The 25,850-nt window shown below is 40.2% G+C and overlaps 1 protein-coding gene across 2 annotated transcripts in view; it reads left to right on the top strand.

The window, feature by feature from the left end:
• Positions 1–25,850, top strand: part of ARHGAP24 (Rho GTPase activating protein 24) — a 597,253-nt gene that overhangs the window by 327,547 nt on the left and 243,856 nt on the right. Inside the window, exon 1 of one of the 2 annotated variants that reach the window (XM_075544075.1) lies at positions 8,416–8,666. The exons of the other annotated variant lie outside the window; for it this stretch is intronic. Coding sequence (XP_075400190.1) covers positions 8,552–8,666 — 115 coding nt within the window. The 5' untranslated portion in view covers positions 8,416–8,551. Of the gene's footprint in view, positions 1–8,415; positions 8,667–25,850 lie in introns of those variants that run through there. 2 annotated transcript variants of the gene reach the window in all.

Below are 25,850 nucleotides of genomic sequence, written 5' to 3'. Positions count from 1 at the left end.
CGTTCCAGTGATGCTCTCTCCTATAGCTCAGTGCTCATGTCCCTAATAATCTGGAAACATCTCTTACCTCTGAAAGAGAAGCTTTTCCAGGGATGATACTGGTCAGTTTCCTTCCTGCTACAGACTTCTCCTCAATCATGTGGGCTCAGTAGGCACGTGTGGAAAAAAGAAGGAGGCAAGGGGGCAGAAAGGGAAAATGTGTTTTCCTTTATATATCCAGAAGCCTGTATTCTGGATATATACACATTATCATTTTATGAGATACCAAGGAATGATTATATCTAATCACAGGTCCATATGTTATATATAATGCTATATTTATATTTTATGTGTTGATATATTATGTTAGTTTTATATGTATTTTACTGTATGTGTATGCAGTATACTGTATATATAATGCAAAAAAGCTACTTCAGACATAAATCATTTGTATTATATGCAGTGATATAATATAGATATGTTTACTATATAAATATATACTAATATATAAGTAATAAAAATATAATATATAAACACACATTTCTTTAAAATAATATAAGCATATGTCTATGGTACATATTTAGTTATTATTTATTTACAAATACACATTTTATTTGTACAATACATATTATATATAGGAATATATATGATACATATGGTACATATATAATACAAGGCCTTATCCTTGGAAGACAGTCAGTCAATGTTTGTAGCCTTGATTCATTGACTGGGCAAACGCCATTTATTTATATCAATTAATGTCTATGTATTATTAAATTATATAATATTTACAGTGGAGCCACTTTGGTGCAGTTGAGGCAGCGACAAAACACTGAGCAAAGCGTGGCCCTAGTGGAGACAAAGTGCATGTCTGGAGATAAACCTGTGGAATGTGAAAAACCGCTGGGGACCTATGACACCCATTACCCGCCGCCCCCACAGTCGGCACAGCCAGTTCTGTGGAGCAGCTTGCTTCTGAGGCTGCTTGCTGGCGCACCCACCAACCACAGACCAGACACACCCCTGAATCCACTCCCCTTCCTCATAAAATGCTGCCAGACAGGGAGAGCCGGCTCAGTCTCTGGATGAGGATCCACTGAGCCAAGAGTGTACACAATAAAGTCCTTCCTTTCGCTGTTACCTGCTTGGCATGGGCGAGTCCTAGCGTCCCTCCAGTATCGCCCTGGAACTGGGCTGCTGGCCACAGGTTGCAGCTCAGATCCGCCAGACACCCCTAAGATGGGGACGTCTGATGTCCTACTGGTTCCAGTCTGGGAAATTCTGAAGAGCAGCCTGACTGCCCTATAGGGTTGCTTATGAATCAGCGTCAATTCCAGGAAGTGAGTTTGGTTTGCTTTGGGTTAATCTAAGAAACGGGGAACTCCTATTTTTTAATGGATTTATTTGCCGCTCAGGGGGCACGGATGCTTAGGTAAGATCTTTGTTCTATCCGAGAGAACTGGAAGGGGGTGTCCTGCGCTACCTGGTAAACTCATTTTCTTTCTAACCGAGAAACACAGCCACGTTTCTGATGTGCCTGGGCAGTGATGAAGTTTAGCCAGTCACCTCCTCTTACAATCAGCCTGACTCAGTAGATCGGGCAATTAGGAAGCAGGAGAAGAACTCTAAATCACAGCTGCGTGGAGAGCTTGGCTTCGGCGTATAGAAGGGCCGAGGTAGGAGACTAAGCTATCTGTGGCGCACCTCGCTCAGAGTCGTTGGCCTCCCCCATTTGGCTTGAGAAAAGAAATGTGGAGGCAGCGGCAGCTGGGGTAGTACTCGGAAACCACGTGAAAAGGGTAGAATCAGCTAGAGGGCGCCTGCGGTTTCAACAAGAGCAACTACGTAGTGTTCAGGAAAGGAAAGTGGTGTCCACAGATCATTGAGCCTCCTAGCGAAGGCCATCGCCTTTCTACTTATGTGCACATATTCCTATAGGATATTCTGGGAAGAAAATAGTCTTATTTAGCAAGCCCTGGGGTCTTAATAGTTAGGCATTGGGCTGTCATCCCCAGGTCTGCAGTTTGAAACCATCAGCAGCTCCAAGGGTTAAAGACTGCGCTTTCTCCTACCCAAAAGCAAATTCTCAGGACACCCGCAAGGCATCGCTATGAGGCAGCATTGACTTGATGGGGTTGAGTTTGTTTGCTTTTAAGAGTATTATTTACACTATGTTAACAAATTCAAGATGTTGGATGCACCTTGTATAGGCAGTATAGCTACAGACCAGCTGGGACTCTGTCTTTATTGCCTGTGATTCCTGATGGCTAAGCCACAGGGAAATGTACACAATGTCATCTATAAAAAATAGTGTTTGCCTTCATGGACATAGATTAAATATTAGTAACTGAAGAACAGAAACTCCGACAGAAAATATAATTGATGAATTGAGCAAACATTTGTCAAATGCTTATTGTATACTAGATATTGTTCTGGACACTCGGGATAATGTGATAACACACCTATATGCTCACATATGCTCACTGTCATCGAGTTGATGCTGGCTCCTGGCGACCCTATAGGACAGGACAGAACTGGTCCTGTGGGTTTCTGAGAGTCCACTTCATTAGGGGAGTAGAAATTCCCATTTTTCTTCCAGGCTAAAACTTTTTTACCTTCAGGCAACTTACTTGAGGCAACAGAGAACAAACCTAGTTGAACTAATTCAATAAATGAACAAATATGTCAGAACCAAAGCTGTCTTCCCAGTTCTAAGGAGCACGGATGGTGTGGTGGGATACGAGTCAGTCAGCAGTTCCGAGCCACCAGCCACTTCTAGGGGAAATGAGACTACCCACCGCCAGACAGCGTGGCAGCCGCGGAAACCTTTGACAGGGTTGCTATGAGTCAGAGCTGGCTTGAGGGCAGTGGATGGGTATGTGCTAGAAGGAAAGATTAAGATGGGGGATTGGGCTATAGGTCATGAGGAGTGGTTAGCAAGAGTGGTCAGAAAGTTGTCTGTTGTTGGTTTCTGAGAAGGAGATATTTCGAAGCTACAGATGCCTTTATAGTTTGGCGATACAGGTTTCACCTTTGTTGTAGAAACTTGAGTTTGATGCCTGCCCAGGTCACGTCCAGTGTCATCACTACCTGTCTGTCACTGGCGCCCTGTGTGTTGCTATGATCCTCAACAGATCTTAGTGGAACTTCTGCCTGGGGTAGGAAGAAAGGCCTGGTATAAATTAGATATTCAACAGACCATGGAGAAAGGACAGGATTGGACAGCATTTCGTTCCATTGTGTGTGTGCCTGCCACGAGTTAGGGGCCATTAGATGGCCCTATTTTTGACTATTTTGAACCTTGGAAATGAGAGTTGATTGATGAGAAGGAGGTTTCACAAAGGAGGAATATTCCAGACAGATGGAACAGCAGGCTAGAAAATGCAGTGGGAAAGATAAACAGATCCTCAATCATGGTTAGTCACGGACATTTTACTGAAGGCAATGAGAAACCTTTGAGCAGATGAAATGGTGATGATAAGAATCCAGTGTAGGAGGGAAGCAAGGAAATTATGGAAAAACAATATGGCCCAGAAGAACAGAGAATAATGGGAAATGATCAGAGGCTATCAAGCAGGAGAATAATGGGGATCATTATCATCGCATATAATTGGAGGACCTGAAAGAGGGAAATATAGAGATATACTTGTTGTATGGGATGGGAGGGGGGCGGTGAATACACTAGGAGAGGGAGAGGGTCATAATACAAATGAGCGCAATCTTGAATTGGTTTAAAGGAGATTTTTGCATGCACCAGTTCTCTGGATCTGTTAAAAAAAAAAAAAAGTCCCAGTAGTAACTCTCCTCCGAGCATAGAATTTTAAAAATGCAGATTTTTTTTCTTTGTAACATCGCTGCCCTTTGCTGCCATCTCCAAAGAGCCCTGGTAGGTTCCTCAGGACAGACCTGTGCTCCTGTTACTCTCACCCTGAGATCCAGGGCTGGGGCACGCTGACTGCCGGGTCTGTGCTAATACAGCCTGCCCTGGAGTTCAACTCTGCTGGAAGCATTGCTTCCATGAGTGAAATTCAACGCTACAGGTCCTTTCTTTGAAACACACCAACTATTCTAAACAACTCTAGGATTCTGAAATCCAGAGGATGTCCAAAGTGGGGCATGCCCCCAAGGACCTAAATATAAAGGCATCGCATTTTTTAAAAAGTAATTATGAATCATTGTGCACATTCAGAATGTGTTGGATTTCCATATTGACAACACACCATTTGCCTTCCAAAGGCTGGAAAGGACCATGGCTTGTAAAGTTAGATTTTAGGGCCTCTTTCCTGTGGGTTGGCCAAAATTGGTAGTTCCCTCCTCACTTAACCTATTTTGGGGGACTTTGGTCCTTGAATTGAATAGCTTTCACCTATTGTCTCTGGCTCAGCCCATTTCTTCTCCAAAGAATAGACTTGAATTTGACTTGTTTTTACACTTTGCTTCCCAAGTCCTCTCAACCACCCTGATTCATCTTCACGTATTCTGTCTAAAATTTTGCACACATTCTGTCTTAAATTTTGCAGGCTCTAGCCCACTTCTCTTTCAAGATTTTGCTCCTACAGACTAAAGGTAGAATGCTCAACATCAAAAGTAAAGCCAAGGAGTGAAATGAAAATACACACTACTGAGTTGCATGTCTATCTGTCAAATTCGTATCCTATTTGACATAAAGTAAGTCCCCCTATTGAGAATGCCAGGGCTTGCGTACATAGTTGTGAGCCAACCTTCATGAACTCTTACTATATTAAAAGTCCAAGGTGCATCAAAGGGACTACAAAGACTTCCATTATCTTTTAACAAATGCACACTACTTTTCCATGCATCCAAATGTCATTATTACTGTAATCTATCTTAGTGTGTCGACAAGCGTTTCCTTTGTTTCTTATGCACAGAGAAGTTTATTAATATAAAGTAAGGAAAGCATTGACTGACATGCAAGATGAACAGTCCCTAAGTGTCCAACTTAGGTATAAATTGGACTTAAATGAAGACAGATTTGGCAATAGTACTTGCTCACAATCCAGGGATTCCTTAGGGGTGTGTATGTATAGATGGTCATGTCTTTGGGGATTTACCTTTGCATAGAATCCAATGAACCGAAAATCAGACTTTTACCCTGGAGTCAACTCTAGCTCATAGTGACTTTGTAGGGTAGGGTAATACAATCACGCAGGGTTTCCACAGCTTTCTGCCACATCTTTCTCTTAGCGAACCATGGGTGATACAAACTGCCAACTTTCTGATTAGCAGCCAAGTGTGTCACCAGCTAAGCCATCACGGTGCCTTCGAATTCCAGTAAACCAAAATCCACTTCCAAGAGTTCATTCAAATCCATATAAGCCCAACAAAGGGTTTCTGAGCCTGCAAATCTTTATGGAAACAGACATCATCTTTCTACCACAGAGGAATTCAGTTAGACATACTAAGATCTGAAAGAAATGCTGGATTCGGCAGACTCTTTTTAAAAATTAAAAAAAATACCAAGAAGTATGATTTTCCAAGGCTCCTTTCTCAACACCTTGTCTTTTGAAACTGAGTTGTTTATTCTCACTGTTGAAGAAGTCATACCGTAGACTTTGTTGCTGTGCTGTTTGGTGCCATTGCATCTGTTCTGGTTCCCAGCAACCCTAAACACAACAGAAGGAATCCCTGCTCTGTCCTGAGCCAGCCTCACAAAGTAATTTTGGCCTTATGATAGCACCCACTGGATCAATCCATCTCACTAAGGCTCTTCCTGTTTTTTGTTTCCTTTTTACTTTACCAAGCATGGCACCCTTTTCCAGAGACTGATCTCTGCTGAGGACTAGTCCAAAGTACGTAAGATCAGCCGCTCTATCCTTGCTTTTAAAGAGCCTTCTCCCAGGTAGACTTGTTTGTTCTTCTGGCAGTCCAGGATGGTTTCATAGTCTTTGCCAGTGTCATGATTCAAATGCACGGAGGCTTCTGCAGTCTTTGTTCATTGTCCACCTTTCATGCATATGAGAGGACAAAAGCAAGATGGCGTGGGTCAGGGACACCTTGCTCTTCAAGGTGACATTCTTGCTTTCCAAGACTGTGAACATGTTTTGAACAGCAGACTTACCCTGTGCGATGCATTGTTTGATTTCTTGTAGACATTATGTATTCAATGTTTTAAGAGTGTGTTTCAAAAATCTAGTCATTTTTTAAATTAAAGTTTTATGATTCTTTGTATTGTTCAATCATTGTTCTTTGCTTTACAGCTCTCACGTCTACTATCCATTGTAATAGTTATACAGAAATTCACAGACTAAATTCATAATTAAAGAGTCATTAAGGAAATTAACAAACTGTAAGGCCAGTGAGACGTGTTCAGGGTTTAATTGTTTTATCAAGAGAGGCTACACAGTCTGTCGCTCCTACTGGTAAATGCCCAAAGGGAACATCACTTTGCTATAAGCCTCAATCTAATGGCGTTCATCTTAAGCTCTGAGGGTCAGCAAACTCAGTCCCTTGAATCAAGGACTCAGAGGCACCCTTTCCAGTAAGCCTCAGTCCAAAGGCATTCAGCTGCACTTTGTGGATCAGCAAGTCCCATCTCCCCAATTAAGTGCCCAGAGGCAGCGCACTCCACAAGCCAGTCTCCTGCACAAAAGCACTTAGCTTTACTCACTCTGAGATATGGGAGTTCATCACTCTGTTCTATGCTCTAGCTCTGAATTAGCTACCACGTAGTACAGCTGTCTTCTGGATCCAAGAGGGTTACTGCACAGGAATCTCGGGTACAAAGGACTCACTCCATTCTTGCCCCATGGGGTAGTAATTAGATGCTTCCCCCTGCTTCTCAGGGGGCTAATTTTCTGTGCAGGGATGGATGGCATTGCAGGGAATCCTGTTCACACTTATTCACAGGTGAATCCTATCAGTATCTTGCCCCACTTTTTACCAGAACCATGCAAGGAATGGTCGTTTGGTGGGAATTAGAGAGACTACTTGGGGCTCTAATTTGATTCTAAACAATTCATTGTCCTTGCTTTCTTAAGTTCAGCTTTTCAAATTACCTACTCATAGTCACATTATTTTCTGGCAAACAGGATGGAAAGGGTAGATATAGTTTGACCTTTAAAGTGGATGACAAAGAACACAATCAAAATCAGGGAGTCTCCAAGATAAAGAATGGGTGAAAGCTTGAAAATAGATCAAATTATCTGAGTATTTGTTCATGGTATTCTTAATTACATGGTAGAAAGTAACCTCGACTTTAATATTTTATAGCCAGATAGAATAGAAAGATTAATTTTGAACTGAGTAAATAATTATTAGAGTGATATCCATCTTGACGACTTCAAAGTTGGGCTTATTTAGCCTTAGAAAGAATATTGTTGTGATTGGGTGACTCCATAGATAGTATGTAAACATGCCTAGGTCACATGCTTGCAGTGTGACAAGAAATTTTATAAAGTAGTTGTGGAAAGTTGATCTGACTTGCTATCTAAACTTTCATTTTAAATTTATATATTATACATTTTTCTAAGAAGCTATTGTCAGTCAGTTACCCTATTCCACAAGGAAACAATGAGATAATTTCTATAAACATCTGATAATTATTTGCTAGATATATGAATCAATTAATAAGTGAATAAGTGAATTTCAAAAAAAAACTATTATAATGAGGGCATCATTATTTCTCTTGGTAGAAAATAATGTCTTTATATGTCAGTAGGAAATGTCATATAAACAGCAGCAAATAAAAAAATCTGTATGATACTTCACTTTTTTATTTAACAAAATAAGAAATGAAAAATAGAAATACTAAAGACCTACCCTAGCACCTGTGACACTATCAACCCTCATGGAAAAATAACCTTCCATAATGACTAACGCAGATCCAGGAAATGGTCACTAATAAGCACAAAATCATGCTGGGCCATCAACAAATGAAATGCTCATTTCTTTATAGATTTGGTTTCAAATAAACTTGGCATAAAGGAAAAGTTTCTTCTATATTAAGAATTTTTAAAGGCAAAGGAAATGTTTTCGTAGAGAACAAGTGGTTCTCGTATCCTAATTGGTTACTACTCCGCTACAAAGGTGCCCTGCCAATATAGCTGGCATCCAGATTCTGGATATTATACTCGTTCCAGAGGAAAAAGTGACACTGCTCCCCTTGAGATGTTCTGGTGCATTTAAATTGGGAGTTGTGACACCCAGTAGCCTTTCTTAGATGTGGCACTAAGTATATAAGCTGATTTCTTTGACCATCATTTTTTTTATTTAGTCTATAAAACGGAGGTGTTAAACTAAATTATAATTAAGATCCTATCAAGTTTCTGTGGCTCTCGTTTCTTTTTCTTAATGCTCCCAGCTTCTCTTTCCTTTTTTTCCCTTTCTTTTTCTAAATGCTCAAGTACTACATTATTTAAGGTATATGTCCTTGTGGGTTTTTTCTTTCTTTCTTTTTCATTTGCTATCTCCTCTGTCTTTTTCCTCCAATAATGGGATAAGAGGATACTGACTATGTCTGAGGAGCAGGAGGAGGAAGAAAATTAGCTTTAGGAAGGGCTTATATCCTTGTCTACAAAGAAACTTAAATATAGCTACCACCACTTTGAAAGGAATGGTTTCTGTCCAAACAGCATTCCCCAGACAAGCGCTGTACTTTTTTGCCAACAGAATTAACTTTAAACTGAAGGCAGTAGACAGTGAAACAAGAGTCGGCACTGGAAACAGCGGTGAGTAGGCAGACCAGTTACTTATAAGGTCCTGTTTTATGCTCGTTGAAACCTTCAGGTTTCATTTGTGTTGGGGACAGGCTTTCTGTGGTCATTTGACCTTCTTTTCCTCCCATTTCGCTTCTCTTCTGAGAGGAAACCCAGTCTTTGAAATAGTTTAGCTTTCTAGCTGTGTTATTGGGGACGGTTCAGGATGGAAGTGACCAGGATTTCATTTGGTTTTGCTTTGTGTTCAGGAAACAAATGCTTGCTGTTGCCGGTTTGTTTTAAAGCTTAGTTTAGCGTTGTTCCTTTGTTGTAGCTGCGATGGTCGGTTTTCGTGTTTTATTGTTTGGATTGGAGAGAGCAGGATATGCTTTCACATTAAAGAATGTACAGAATGTTCTGGATTGAGGAGGAGGGGCATTGGATAATGCATCTTTAACTTGAACTATAGAACCAATATAGAGCCAATCAGATAAGGGAATCAAGACCGGGCAAGTCCGGGCACTTTTACATGAACTTCATCACAGCCTGCTGAATCCAAAGGAGAAAACACACTTTCTTGAATTGAAAGTTTGTAGTTTGCTTCTGTATTTAATTTCTATTTTAACTCTTCTTTCCCTTCTTCCTCCACATGCATTTTTATAATTTTTATTGTTCTGAAATTATAGATGAATGCAACCTCTGCCAATTCAAGAAAGTCTCCTTTTTGTTTTTTAAAGTCTGCTTCTTGTTTTGTTTCTCTTGGTTTAACTATTCACCTTCAAGAGAATAAAAATCCTACAAAGAGGGGCATTTGCAATAAAGTTTCTGGTCACTGGGTTCCAGAGAAGTGGCCAACGCAGCACAAAGGGACTGGTCCAAAGTGACAGCAGAACAGACAGAAAGCAGCCTGCCGCTCCTTCTCCCGGGACCTGGCTGGCTAATAAAATATTTGCAGCTTGTCCATAAACAGACAATGGAGACAAAGATTTCTAGATCTGTCTATTTTCAAGAAAGTGAAGCTGACAACGGTACCACAGAAGACTCCACACATGATTAGAACGAATCCAGCCATTTATGGACATTTGTCTTGCTGAGTCCACTTCATATTTTGATCCCTTCGTGCAAGGTTCCACGTTCAATTTAGCCCTTCTGAAGATTTGGCATCCTCATCACAGACACACGTAGTAGGACCATTCCACACTGCAAACACAAGGATGCTTTGGGAGGCTAGTCCTCCCCAGGTGAGACTATTACTTCTGAGATCGCCAGTTCGCAATATCACCAGTCTTTTACATTCCTGCATTATTTTTATAGGGCCCTTTAACATCTCCCCACCCCCAAGTAGCTACCCTCTGGATTCATCTGTAAGTCCTTTATTTATTTGGGGCCCCCAGTATGCATTATTTTTAACAGGCCCCTTAAACTTCTGCCACTCTTTGTAATGGTTGTCTCTTCTCTGCTGGGGGCAGGAAAATTAGGAAAAAACAATAAAAACGAATGATGGATGGAATAAGTGTCAATGAGTTTACCAGAGGGTTCATGTGTCAAAGTGCATGGCACAGTGACATCTATTCTGGGGGCTCAGGAGATCTTTGGCTTGTGTCCAAGTTCTTAGTTGTATTCTGTAGTCACAGTTGCCATGGAAACAACTCTGAAATAAGTAACATGTGACTCTGTTTGATACCGAAAGTCTGTGTGCTCTCCCGTTTTCATAAATTACTGGAGGTATGTGTTAAGGAACTGGCAACTAACCAAAAAGTTGATCTAAGGAGTAGATTTAATATTAATCAAGTCCTAAATTGGCTTTTGTTTGTTTTATTGCTTTTTCCCCAGACCCATTCAAATACATGCTATTCACAAGCATGCACAGTTTAGAAATAGCATATCATTCTTTTGTAGAAATAATTAGGGAAAATGTGTGTGTGTGTGTGTGTGTGTGTGTGTGTGTGTGTGTGTGTGCTGAATTCATCTTCAGGTTTACGCCGTCCTTTGTGGAGACAGACGATGCTTTAGGAAAACCGTGAATAAGATAAGGCTCATTTTCTCAGTGATTTCTGGATTTCCTTCACTGCAGTCTGTATTCACTCACTTGCTAAGTTCTTTTAAGCAAGCGCATATACCAGGCACAAGGAATTTGAAAACACGTTATGTTTCTAATAATTTTACATTGTGAATTTTAACGCAACACAGATCGCAACTTTTTAAGGGTATTGATAATGATGGATTCCAATTTTATTAATCCTATCTGCACACACACACACACAACTGGATGGACAAATCTAACAAGCCCATGAAATGATAAACTTAGCTCAGAGCAATGATAAATTTCATTTTAAGTTTTGTCATTTATAATTACCTAGATAAACAGGTATGTTTGAAATTATATTCTGAGGGCATTTTATTAAGCAGTCACTTTTTATTTGTGACTTGTTTCATCAAAAGTTTTCCCAGTCAATGTGGACATGTATGTTATGTTATGTTAAGTTATGTTATGTTATGTTATGTTATGTTATGTTATGTTATGTTATGTTATGTTATGTTAGAGCACCTTGTACTTATGTATGACAAGTTATTGTTTGGAAACGATAAAGTGGGACATTTCCTTATCTGTAACAGTAACTTGGGGATTCTTATATATTTGGACACTTAAAGACGTATAGATCTTGCCAATTTCTAGTTCATTAACCCTTTGAATTAAATTACTGGATTTAAAGTAAAATGTTATTTCATCTGACACCCAGCTCTTGTAAATAGAAAACTCTACCATTGTAAGTCTGTACTGCACTTGACTGAGTCATTTTTTATCACATTATTCTCTAACTGGAAGGTTGAACATATACTATTTCATGAATAGGGTATATATTTGGCAGTCACAATTTTACTGCGCAAAGGACTAAACAGGGGGAAAAAGATCGATTCCATGATAAGCATATGCGTAGGAAAGCTGCTATTTAGAAAGGTGCCTTTTAAGCCTAGAAAGAGAAGACACCCCGGAAATACATTAATGCACCTCATGGTCACTGTTACTGCTTCATAAGGTTTCTTCTTGACACAACCTTGTCCGAGTCCTCCAGCAGCTTCAGCACCCAGCCCCTCATGACGTAGAGTTCCGTGAGTGAGATTCGTGGTTTCCAAAGAGCTGTCGGGTCTAATCCCACAGCTGTGGACACGGAAAAGTGCTCTTGGTCTTTGGGAAGTTGGTGGACACAGGCAGGGGCGATGCTTTGTTCTCGTAAATTCAAATCCAGGTCATTCGCCATCAAACCCTCTCAGAAAAGTTGCTCCAACTAACTTGTATCTTTATCTATTGGCTGTTGTGTGTGCGTATATATATATATTTTTCTGGACCATGTAATATAATCAGAGAACAATGTGCTATCTGTATGCCTTAGCCATTGAAGGAGCATTTGCTATGTAAATGATCACTTCTAATCTGTTAGTTAAGAGTGTCAACATATGAAAGACGGGAAGCCCCTGGTTTGTGGCATCTGATTTAAAGCCAACCTCTCCTTGCCTTGTAAAGTTATGTAAATGTGCCATCACTTTGAAATGATGGAACCTGTCCCTGCCTCACAACCAAATCTGAAGCACAGTCATCTTTAGTACTGTGCTACAGTACAGGTACAGCTTTTAAATTCCTGAAAAGACCTTCCTTTTCTTAGGCCAAACCCAACCCAACCCCAAGCCCAGGGCTCTCTGGGTTTCCCCTTCATGCAGGAGCCCTGGATCCTCTTTCCTGTAGAGCACCTGGCCGATTGAAACCACCCAAGTTGACATTGGCTGAATGATGCTTAACCTCCTGTATCACCAGGGCTCTTTTTTTCAGGTACTAAAGAAATGCTTAATCATAATGCGCACGATTCCTACTATCTTATAAATTCAACTTCCTTAGACTGACTTAGTGTTCAGCTCACACTCTGGAATGAATTTCTCAAAAACCCAGGAGTACAGGTAATGAGACAATTGTTTTACTTCATAGTTTATTGCTGGCGCATTTGTTACTTAGTCTACTGCTGACCCATCAGATCATGTGAAAATGTATTTGATGATTTAAAAATTATGAAATTGCTATTAGCAAACAATCATTTGGAACCAGAAATTGCTATGCAGAAAAACAACATTTGGTTGTCAAGGACCTATTACTTTCAGGTGGATTCCTACAACAGGGTCCCACTCTGTAGGGCGGGAGAGAGCCACTGCCTGGGGCTTCCAAGGCCTCGCTCTTTGTAGGCACACACTGCTAGACCATCCCCACAGCCAGTCAGTCTGCTGGGCTCCATGGTGGTCCTTAGCAGCTAAGTACTTAATCCCCGTTCCAGGGGAGCTTCTTCAGATCTAGATGGGGTTACCAGATGCCAGGGAGTCAGTTCGGACTCATAACCCCCTGGTGTCTAACAGAACAGACCATCATGAAGGTTGCTTGAGCACATTATTCCAGCAACTGTGTCAGGTGATGATAATTTGATAATAAATCCAATGTGGCTTTGGAGAGCATGATGGCTTCACTCTTTTTCTCAGACCATTTGCATGTGTCTGTGTGTGTTACAGGCATTGGGTAATTTGTGATACTTAACATCTTATTGGGGGGAACAGCAGGAGATGGGAAGAAAAACTAAAGGTGGTTGAGTCTTAGTTTTAGCAGCCAAATAATATTTTGGTGACCTTAACTTTTCAATGTAATTGTTCAATTTTATACAAAGCATAAAATGCTAGCTATATACGGACATCTTTTCAAACTACCAAGTAACAATAATGAGGACCATGCCCCGTTTTGCTTTAATTCTACACCAACTTGCTTACTTTATATTCGTTTTTTAAAGAAATCCCTTCTATGGTTTTTCTCGGGAGAACATCATGAGGGTGGGATGCCATCAGCCCGTTCTCCAGTTCTGCAGCTGAACACATGTTAGGAAAACAGATTAAAATGGCAACAAAGATAACAGCTTTTCTCCAATCTCAGGTTTGAGATGCCGGGAGTAGGCAGGAGGGTGTTAGCAAATTTAATAATTGTCAAGAAAGTGACACTATGAAAGGGAAATAAATTATTGTCACTGGCTTCTAGTCCTTAGTGGATTCATTTATTATTTTATTTTGTTATGTGTACACATATGAAAGAAATATTTGGTTTCGTTGTATTTTTTATAAAATTGACTTAATACTGAAAATTTGTTTTCTATATTACCATCTTCTTGGAACTTTTCGCAAGTAATTTAAAACATTTGGGACAATTTGCAATGACATAACGTTCTAGTCTGCAGTTCTACTCTAGGTAGTAGAATGTGATCTCTATGGTTGGGGACCCAGTGGTTTGGATGTATTGTCATGAGAAAACAATTAGGTTACACATCCTGTCATGTATATGTATACATTTTTAAAATTATTTTAGAGCCGTAATGCGCTAGAAATTAGCAAATCTGTCTCCCACTTCATCTAGCGCCGGGGAACTGAGTTCAGATATATTACTCCTCTAGAGTCTAGACTTCTAGGGTTTGAGTCTCAAGTGTCTCTTTGTCAGTAAGAAGGATGACTGGGGGATTGATGTATGTCGGGGAGGAAGTGAACCAGAATTTCCTTCCGTCTGAGTCAGAGGTTAGCCACGTAGCCCAGGCTCTGAAAATCCCCCGGGAGGAGCAGGGTTCACGAGCTACAGAAAGATCTCAAGATTCCCTGCCCGAGACGTCAGTACACAAGGGATGAGCAGCATGAAACAGCTCTGGGAACATTTTTAAGTAGCTGTCACTTCGTTCATGAGTCTTTGCTAAAGTATTTCCTGGGCCACTGATATTTATGGAAGTTGTAAACAAAGGATTTAAGAAGATGGAACCAAGGCTGACTTCATAAATTACATTCCCTCCTTTACACCTTTGCTGTTGTTTTCTTTCCGTCTCCTGCCAATAGTCCAGCCTACGCTAGGCTGCGCCACCCAAGCAAACACTCAGAATTCACTGTCCTGTTACACCACTGACAAAAATGCTCTCTGCTCTCTTCCTGGTGCCTTCCTCACATCCCTCTGACTTCATACCCCTTGAAGTTTGCCTCCTACTCCTACCACAACATGGAAATTTCCATTTAGAGGTTGCTAGTAATGACTGAATTAACGATGACATCCAACAATTGAATCCTTCTGGCCTTTCTGCCTTTTATACCATTTGCTAATCTTGATTTAGGGCATCCCCCTTGCAACCTCTTTTAGAGGGTTCCAGGGGTCCTGGTGACATAGTGGTTATGAGCTGAGTTGCTAACCACAGGTCAGCAGTTCAAGGCCAGGCAGCTCTGCATGAGAAAGAGGAAGCTCTTTACTTGCATAGAGAGTTACCCTCTCAGAAACTCGCAAGGGCAGTTCTATCTGTCCTCTGGAGATGCTCTGAATCAGAATTGACCCAATGACAATGAGTTTGCTTTTTCCTTTTAGAGGGCTCCTGTATTTTTTTTTTAACCTCTCCTGTGTTTATTTTCTCCCTTTATATGTTTTTCCTTGAATGCTTTTATCCTCTCAGGAATTCAATGGAAAGCCCAGTCTGGATAACTGGCCAGCAGGGCCTCTGAGCCTCTTCAGCCTGGCAGGGCAACTAGCTGGTTTGCAGCTCGCACTCGACCTGTCCGATCTTTCTCAGTGGTCCTCCTGGTCACAGCGCTGCCTCGGGTATTCTAGTGCTGCTGACTTCAAATCCCTGCCTTGCAAATCACACCTTCATTTTAAAAAGACACACCTTTTTTATTTTTTGGTGTGGGGTAGGGGTGAAGCATAATTAGGCATGAATCATTTCAATAATTTCTACATGTACTATTTCATGACACTGATTGCATTTTTAAAATTATACTACCATTCTTAATATTTTCCCCCAAATTATTCCACAACTAGTATCTTAAGCCTACTGCCTCCTAAATTTCCTATCAAGCCTCTTGAGTTGCCACTGTCAAATTCAACCTCACTCTATCCTATCAGGTACCGTGCCCATAGAATATCGGTTGTTGATTTGTTGTTAGGTGTCTTTGAGTGATTTTAGACTCACAGTGATCCTCTGTTCAAGGAACAGAATACCATCGGGTCCTGCTGCCTCTTCCTCATGGATGCTGTCATGTTCAAGCCCACTGCTGTAGCCTGTGTTAATCCAACTCATCAAGGACCTTCCTGTCTCTGTATCTATCTTTATTTATCATGGGCATTTTTTGCACTTCATTACCATGGCCACCACTTGGCTTAGATCCAAATGATCTCTAATTAGCCTATTATCATCTCACTGGTCTCCTCCTATGCAATCCTTTTTCCCTCCAGCACATGCCTCACATGGTTGGGGAGCTGAAAGGCAGCACCAGAGTGGCAGGTGATACAGAAAGGAGAGAGAGAGCCCAACTATATCTATCTCCTACAACTGTTCATCCCGTCTTAAGGAGATGGTGAAGAGGAAGGGCTAAAGAGTTTAATTTCGGGATCTGAGGCCTACATTTGGCATGTTTTACATGTGTCCATCAACACAAGCTAATTGATTTTTCTAAGCTTCAATTTTCTTGGAATTACAATGTCCAGAGAAGCTAATGTTTATCGAGTCTTTATTACATTACCATGACAGTACTCTGTGCAATCTCCATGCATTTTTCATCAATACTTAAAACAACAGTTTATTATAGCTACTAAGCACTGTCAGCCAGAGACGGTGGCACTCTCTGCCCCTGGGAGGAGTTCCCATCGAGGGAACCAACCCAGCAAACCCAGGCAGCTCTGCCTTGTCCTACAGAGTCACCATGAGTCGGCACTGAAACCAAGGCAGTGAGAAACATCCTAAAACTGGAACTTCGAAAAGATTATTTTTATGAGTTCAGTTTTTTTGAGGAAACGCAGTTTGTTTTTGAGGAAATGTCTAATGACACGTGGCTCTCAAGTCATTTCCCACACAGAAACACCCTATAAGACCGAGTAGAACTGTGCCCTGGGGTTTCCACACTGTATGTCCTTATCAAAGTCAACGGCTACGTCTTTTTCCCACAGAGTGGCTGGTGCCATCAAACTTTAACCCTGTGGTCAGCAGTCAAGCACTCACCACTGATGATAGCAATGTCCTTTGAAGAAGTCTGTCCTAAACTTACACTCAGGTAATAACAAGGAAATTGGCCATTTTCAGGCACAAGAGAAGGAAAACAGAGAGAATTCCTGATGTGACAAATTCAGGGTTATATCTTGAATGTTAAGTTTATGGAATTTAAACACCTCCAGTAATAAGGGAACCTCCCAACCTTTATGAGCCAGATTTAGCAAAGTTCAGATGACAAAATGAGGCCAGGTGGCCTGGAGGGATACGCATTGGGCAGCTAACTAATCGTGAGGTCAGAAGTTTGCTACCACCTGCTGCTCTTTCGCAGGGCAAAGATGGGGTTTTTGACTCCTGTAAAGATTCGTTGTCTGAGAAACTCATAGGGACAGTTCTGTTCCATCTTCTCGCATCACTATGAGTTGGAATCGACTTTATGATAGTGAGTTTGGCTGAGATGTGGGTTAATCTCAGTTAAATAAAGAAGATTTCAGCTCTACCATCTCATGTAAGAAACTCATCTTTGATGAATGTTTACTAGTGAGTTTCATCTTTTCACCAATATATTGTCCACTTTCATCTTTTCACCCATATATTCAGCATAACCTTGAATAAAACAAAAACAAGACAAATCCACTAGTATCAAGTCAACTCCAACTCATCATGACTATATATATCTATATATATATATGATTTTTGAGATTGTAAATTTTGCAGGTGCATACAGCCTTGTTTTCCATCAAGCAGAGCATCTGGTGGTTTAGAACAGATGACCTTGTGGTTAGTAGGCCAATACTTAAGCAACAGTTGCAGTCGAGGTCCTTAGACCATGATTTCGCTCTCCATTTGTAGTCCCCCCAAAAGTAAGGGTTAAAGCTAAGTAACTGAGTCTATACGATTCTGGCCAAGAACAAGGCCTATCGTGCAACACATTTTAAATGTCCTTTCTTTCTTTCTTTTTAATGAGCTGTAATTTGCATTTGAGGAAACATACAGACTTTAAATGTGTGGTTTAACCAGTCTTGACTCGTGAGTGCAAATATGTAACTCGCATCCCTTCTACTACAGAGAATATTTAGTTCTGCAGAAAGTTTCTCATGATCCTTTCTACTTTTTTATTAGGGGCTCATACTACTCTTATCACAATCCACACATATACATACATCAATTGTATAAAGCACAGCTGTACAGTCTTTGCCCTAATCATTTTCTTTTTTTTTCTTCTTTTCTCTTTTTACATTTTATTAGGGGCTCATACAACTCTTATCACACTCCATACATATACATACATCAATTGTATAAGCACATCCATACATTCCCTGCCCCAATCATTCTCAAAGCATTTGCTCTCCACTTAAGCCCTTTGCATCAGGTCCTCTTTTTTCCTCTCCCTCCCCGCCACCCCTTCCCTCATGTGCCCTTGGTAATTTAAACATTGTTATTTTGTCATATCTTGCCCTATCCGGAGTCTCCCTTCCCCCTCTTCTCTGCCGTCCATCTCACAGGCAGGCGGTCACATGTGGATCCTTGTAATCAGTTCTCCCTTTCCAACCCACTCACCCTCCACTCTCCCAGCATCGCCCCTCACACCCTTGGTCCTGAAGGTATCATCCACCCTGGATTCCCTGTGCCTCCAGCCACCATATACGCCAGTGTACAACCTCTGCCCTATCCAGTCCTGCAAGGGAGAATTTGCATGATGCCTTATACCTGGTCCCTTTGGCACCTCGTGATCGCACTGGCTGGTGTGCTTCTTCCATGTGGGCTTTTTTGCTTCTGAGCTAGATGGCCGCTTGTTCACCTTCAAGCCTTTAAGACCCCAGACACTATCTCTTTTGATAGCCGGGCACCATCAGCTTTCTTCGCCACATTTGCTTATGCACCCATTTGTCTTCAGTGATCCTATCATGGAGGTGTGCAGCCAATGATATGATTTTTTGTTCTTTGATGCCTGATAGATCCTTTCTACTTAAATCACTTCCACCAGCAGCTGTCTACTCTCTTTCAGTCTCTGTATTTTCGACCTTCCAGTGGGTGTATCGTGGTATCATATTGTGGTTCTCACTTGTATATTTCTGATGACTACTGAGCATTTTCCCTATGGTTATTGACTATTTATATATCTTTCACTGTGACGCTGCTAGGAAGGCGTTTACCAGCAGCACTTTGTTGTATTTCTTTGGGTTACATTCTAGGGAATCTTTTCCTCCATTCAAAAAGTAGAGTCTAAAATTGTTGATGTGGTCTTATGTATAATATAAAACAGTACTTCTTGTTTACAATAAGAACTTTGAGATATTTGATAGTTTTAGCTTTTAGCTTTGATCCAATATCAATTTATAATAAATGTTTATTGTTGTGACATAGGTGCTAGGGTTCTTTAATCTTTTAAAAATAAAACAATTGAGTTGATTCAGCAGCATGTTTTGAAAGGTTTTTTTTTCTTTTTTCTTCCCTGCCCCTGAATTATTTAGGTACCGTGGTCAAAAAACAGTTGATGATATATGCAAGATTTCTACTGCCCCTCTTGCTTTCCATTCATCTCTCTGATTGCATTTTCCTCAATACACATTTTTATATACAGTAGCTTTATAGGAAGAGTAGAAATTAGTGTGAGTCATTATTTTTCAAGGTTTTTTTGGCTAGTGTAAAAATTCTTGGCATTCCAAAATAAATCCTAAGTATAAGAATTTGTATTTTGTAGTATTCCTGCTGGAATTGTGATTGATAATGTGTTGAATTTTTAAATGATTTGTATAGGATTATGACCGTCACAGTATTAAGTTCTCTAAACTAGGGATATTAGTACCTCTTTTGTTTCTTTTAGATTAATTTATGTCAGCCACCTGCTTTTTAACTTGCAGTGTTAGGTTTTATAAATTCTTCATTAATTTTATTCTTAAGGATTATTTATTAGATGCTACTAAGAAGTATTTTTTTTGAAGTTTTATTTTCCAAATTGCTTTTGCTCTTTCACTTTGTATTGTCTAGTCTTGCCAAATCCAATTATTATAGTGGTTATTACTGTAGGATTTTCTAAGAACAGTGATGTCATCTGTAAGTATGTTTAGTATTTGTCAAATATGTCTTCTATGTTTTTTCTTGGCTTATTATATGGCATATTATTGAATAACAGTGAGGTTGGTGGCTCTTTATGTCTTCCCCTTCACTGCAGGGGTAAACCAAACAACAAAAACAACAAGAACGACTCAGTGCCATGGAGTCAATGCTGACTCACAGTAAGCTCATGTGGGTTTGTGAAAGCGCCAGGAGTAGAAAATTCAGTATTTCTGCCTCAGTGCTGCTAGTGGTTTCAAACCGACAACCATTCAGATCACAGTCCAATGTTTAACTACTACACCACCAGGGCTCCTCTTACTGTATGAGTAGCTTATTAAAATATTTGCATTAATTTTTATGTTTGTCTATGGCTTATTATAGTTGTCCTTTGTCAGATTCAGTTAGGGTTCTTCTATTCTTAGTTTGTTGGCTGTGATATTATGTCTGCTAACTATTGTCAAATTATTATCATTTCTTTTACATCTGCTACCATTAATGAGCCTCTGTTTCCTTTAATATGTAATATATACAATTACATTGATTGGATTTTTGAATGTTAAACCAACCTTGCATTCCTGAGCAGTGTTTCATCCAGACTCTGAGAAATCTTCATGAGTAAATATATTATTCCTTTAAGTATTGCTAAACTTGATTGGCTAACATATCTTTAAGAACTTTTGTGACTATGTTCATGTGGAATATTGTTCTTATAGCTTTCTTTTCTAATAATAATTCACTTTATAAACCTAATCTAACCCTGGTTTTTATTTGAAGTTCAAACTCATCAAATAAAATAAGTTGAGGGCATTCTCTCATCTCCTATTTCTACAAGAATTTATACAGAATAGTTACTATTCTTTTCTACATGCTGGATGGAACTTACTGGAAACATTATTTTGGTGTAGCGTATTCTTTGGGGTCAAGTTTTTTATTATAAATTCAATTTATTTAATGTATATATAGTCATTCATGTTTTCCATTTAGTTTGTGTCAATTTCATGATGATATGTCTGTTGGGGATTCCTCCCCCCCACACACACACCAAGTTTATCTAATTTGTCAAATGTATTGGCATAAAGTTATTGGTAGTAATTTTCCCTTATTATCGTACTAATATATATAGGATCTGTAGCAATGGCATATCTTACATTTCCAATGTTAGATATGAATCTTTTATCTTAATGAGTGATTCAGATATTTTACAAAATTTCCCCCTTTTTTGGTAAAAAATGACCTTACAATGTTAGTGTTATTAACAATTAAAACTCAGCAAGTCAAAAATAAAAGAAAGTACATGGATAATTTGGTAGAATTTAAAATCTAAATCTATGTGAATTTAAGTCCCTATTTCTACCACAATTGAAGCTTCTGCTAGCTGTTTGTAACAATGATAATAATAACACTAAAATAGTTGTGTTGCCTATTCAAATGGCTTGAAGTGAAAGTACTCTTCTAAAGTACTGATGCATGTAAAAATCTCTAGCATCAACTCTTTTAAATCGATTCAGGATTGTGCTCGTCCCACGGCCTTCATGAACTCAGTTACCTAAATATATTAAAGGATTCATCAACCTATCGTTTGAACCAGTCAACTCAGAAATAAAAATTGAACAACAACATCAAACCCAAGAACACAGGCAGGAGAGCATGAATTGCTTTCCTTTTGGTAAAATATTCCAGGTTGTTTCCCTACCCTGATGTAGTCCACATTTACTCGGCCTGCACGATACAGCAGATGAAGATGCAGGTGCTTTTTACAGTCTTGTTCGACTGAGATTTATCATCTTGGTTGGAGTTTCATCAGTCTTTCTGTACGATGAAGGCATGGAGTCACTGCTGATATCGAAGATATTTTGAGATGTTAACTGTTGGGTTATTTCTTTGCTTTTCCCTTCGCTCAAACATTGCCTGTGGAAATGAATAATCGATAAGAATAATGCTTTGGATATTTTATATGTGGAAGAGTTTTTGAGTTTCAAAAATATAACTTTATAAGTTTCCAAGATCCAAAGTTTACATGATAACATCTATGATTTGTGAAAGTTTGAAGTTGATCATGGACTAAAGATGACCAAAGAAGAATCAATACATTTGAATTGTGGTGCTGGAGAAGAATATTGAAGTAGTACCATGGACTGGAAGAAGTATGGCCTGTGTTCCTGAGAGGCAGGAGTGGTAAAACCTCCTTTTATATACTTTGGACATGTTAGGCGAGACCAGTCCCTGGAGAAAGACATCAGGTTTGGTAAAGTAGAGGGGCAGTGATGGAGAGGAAGGCCCGCCCTCAAAGAGATGGACTGACACCGTGGCTCCAACAATGGGCTCAAGCCTAGAAACAATTGTGGATGGTGCATGAAGGGACAGTGTTTCATTCTGTTGTTCATAAGGTTGCTATGGGTCGGAACCGACTGGTGGGCCCCTAACAGCAACAACTACAGTGGCTGTGTGTATTCCATTCCTATGCATAAACAGAGAGTCGGTGTCAGTGACTGGGGCGGGAAGAATTTGGAGACACTATGAGATCACCAGTGCTTCGGAGGAGGTATGAGATCCTGACTAATAGCTTCATGTTCTGTCATCCACTATCATACACTAAAAACTCACATCAATTTAGGAAACGCCGAGACCAGAATTACTTGTGTCTCACTTCCTCCCTGTGGAATGTACACAGCCTGCAAAAGCTGAAACATTCATTAAGTTCTCTGAATGGTGCAAGGCTATTAGAAATGTGTTTCAGTTGTTACTGATTTTAGGTGCCCCGTGTTGGTTCCAACTCATAGTGGGACCCTGTGCACAACAGAACAAGATGCTGTCCTGCCCTGCATCAGCTTCACAGTGGTTGTTGTCTAAGACAATTTTTGTAGCCACGGTGTCCATCCATCTTATCAAAGGTCATCCCTCTGTACACTGTCCATCCACTTTACCAAGAATGATGTACTTCTCTAGGGACTGATCTCTGCATCTCAGTAGATATCTACAGTAGCCACCCAGATGATTCTGTGCCCGGGGAGCCTCCTGAGAGTAATAGAAGGAGCAGTAATGTACCTTGAAAATTCAAGAGTCAGAACATGGAGTACCCCATCATAGAGTCTATGAACTAAAGCCCACAGGAGACAGGGCTGAAGAAACCATCAGAATACCCCTGTATGCTGAGGTTGTCCACAGATCAGATTCCCTTTCTCTTCCACCAAGCACATGGATGTTACATGCCTCCTGAAATTGTGTAGACCCCAGGATAAGAAAGACCCCGGTTAAGGCAGATAATGTGTCAACTACCAGAAGTCTGAAAGAAAAAGCAAGTGACATCTCATATACCTGATTTTTAGACCAACATCTAAGCCTTCTCTGCCTGTCATCCTTTAAACTTAGCCAGATTATGACCAAATTGTTACCTGTTCCTACTTTTTTGTTGATGCCATGTGTTTCAGAAATAGAAGACATACCGGAGTCAAAGGGAAAACTTTGTTGAAGATGAATTTTGATACAATTATGTGGGACACATATGTCCCAAGTGAACATGAGTGGTTGGATTGGTAGGGTGAGGCTTGTTTCTCTAGATTCACACAGTGTAAGTCTGTGCCTGGGAACAGCATATGCTACACCTGGGACAGCAGCTTCCCAAGGAACCGGAAAGTGGTGGACAATATACCGTATATACTTGTGTAGAAGCCGAGTTTTTCAACACATTTAAAAAATTTAATTATTCTCTTTTATTTATTTTTAAAATTAATTTATTTTTTTAATCATCTTATAGGGGGCTTGTACAACTCTTACCACAATCCATCCATCCATCCATTGTCTCAAGCACATATGTACATTTGTTGCCATCCTTTCCTCATTCTCAAAATATTTTCATTCTACTTGAGCCCTTGGTACTCAGCATACTTTATATGCAGTGTTTGTGGTAAAATTGGGTACCTCGGCTGATATTCAGGTCGGCTTATACTCGAGTACAGATGGTGTCTCATGAATCAAAAAAGGGTTAATCTAATAACAAGTGCAACACACATATTCCTTTCATGTCCTTGTTTTATATACTAAATGAAGGTGCTTTATTACTCTGGGTTGTCTTCCAATGCCTGGTTTTAACTCTTCTATTAGAAAGAATATGGCTCTTGGACTCTGTAGCAGGCACGGACATTGCCTGGAGATCTGAAAATGCACAGTTCGCTGCACCGTGTGTTCACAGGTCTGTTTCCATTAGCATGCTAGGAAGGCTCAGACTACATATTTTATCAAGTTACCTAGGCGATTCTGATGCAGGTTTCTGCAGATCACACTTTGAGAAGACCATTTTAAATCATCTAAATATCTCAGGAAATTTAACAATTCATTGACCATAATACATCTCTCACACTACCTTTTGTTCCCCACAGGGCAGCAAAAATATTTCCTTATCACATCATATATCTTCAGTTTATGTTATGAAAATGGTTCCTATCTCTAACTATATCCTGAGCCAAATTATTGAGAATTTTAGAAAACAATTCAGAATTCCAGCTTGATTTTGCTTTGGTCATTGTAGCTTTATTGTATCAGCCATTTGGGGGCCAATTTATTTTTATTGACATTGTGATCAGCTCTGGGATATGAAAATGGTCTTGATTTATGCTTCACAGAGAAGACTGTGCCGTATGCTCTTCCCAGAGTGAACTATCTCTCCTTCTAGTTTATAGCAAAGTGTTCTTTTCAACTTCAATCATAAAAACAGCTGCAGACAATTGGTCGGATTTTAAAAGGAGTGTTTGGGATATTTATAGCATCTCTTTTTAGATTGGAGCTGGACAGCAAGCGGTCATCACATATGGGAAAGATTTACATTGCCTGAGTAGGCTCAGGTTTGATGTAGTAGAAATGGCATTTTAAAGAGCTCCAGTTCCTCACATTTTCCATGGCTACAGTATATGCTATTCTCTCTACTGAGAAATATGTTAGTCTGGGGAATATTGACTAAGCATTCTTCCATACACTGCAGGCATAGCCTTTCTTCTGGGCCAAGATTTGATGTGACTGCTACACATATGATTTTTCTCTTCATGAACTACATTAGAAAATAAAGGAAACTTGGTCTAAAAATAAATTAATTAAATATTGAACCACTAATTAGTAAACATTGTTCCTATTTAAGCCTGCTAGAACCAAACAGGCTTACATAGCATAATGAGAATCTAAACTAAAACAAACAAACAAACTTACTACCACCAAGTCCATTCTCATAGGGACCGAGTCCCTACCCTCTGGGCCAGGTACACACCTTCTAGGACAGGGTAGAACTGCCCTTTGGAGTTAGCAGCCCAACCTGTAACCCACTGCACCACCAGGCCATTACTGAGAATCCAGGGCTCATTACATCTCTGCTGTTTCCTTACACTTCATCACCCAACAAAGGAAACACTGAAATAGTTTACAAAGAAATTGTCTGAAAAGGCGCGTAAGAATAGAACTGTTGATAGTTGGGTTCATGCCTCTAAATTTTGTTGCTGTGTGTCCCCATTATGTCTTTATTCGCATGTCCACTGTTGTGTTCCCATCATGTCTTTATCCGCATGTTCACTGTTGTGTCCCCGTCATGTCTTTATCCGTATGTTCACTGTTGTGTCCCCATCATGTCTTTATCCGCTTGTTCACTGCTGTGTCCCGTCATGTCTTTATCCGTATGTTCACTGTTGCGGGTTCTGTTGTTGCAGCACATGTGGGTAGAGGAGGAAAGCATCTCTGAGGGGAGTAATAGAAGCCAACTTACTTTCAATATCATGAAATGTTACTCTCAAGCGATGGAAGGGGCAGTGAATATTTCAGTGCGACTCTTCTCGCCAGAGTCGCTAACTCTCTCTAAATGGAGCTGGCAAGCCACTGAGACTATTCCCCTGTGAGGACCAATTGTGCTAGGATTCCCTGTAATACCATCCTGCTGTGCATAAAACAAACCCTCTGTGAAGCAGGAGGAAATATCTCACTACTAGGAAGAGTTAGGATTGGAGCGTGTTTTCTGGATCCAAGACCCCAGTGCAGTAACCGCCTGGATCCAGAGGCAGCTGCGACATCAGAGGATCAGCAGCAGAAGCAGGAGCCAGTGCGCGGCCCAGAATGATGGACAGCACAACCCCCAGAGCAAGGAAAGCGGAAAGCT

The sequence above is a fragment of the Tenrec ecaudatus genome, chromosome 3 (assembly GCF_050624435.1).
Source record: "Tenrec ecaudatus isolate mTenEca1 chromosome 3, mTenEca1.hap1, whole genome shotgun sequence".
NCBI lineage: Eukaryota > Metazoa > Chordata > Mammalia > Afrosoricida > Tenrecidae > Tenrec > Tenrec ecaudatus.
This window is presented reverse-complemented; position numbering and strand designations above follow the sequence as displayed.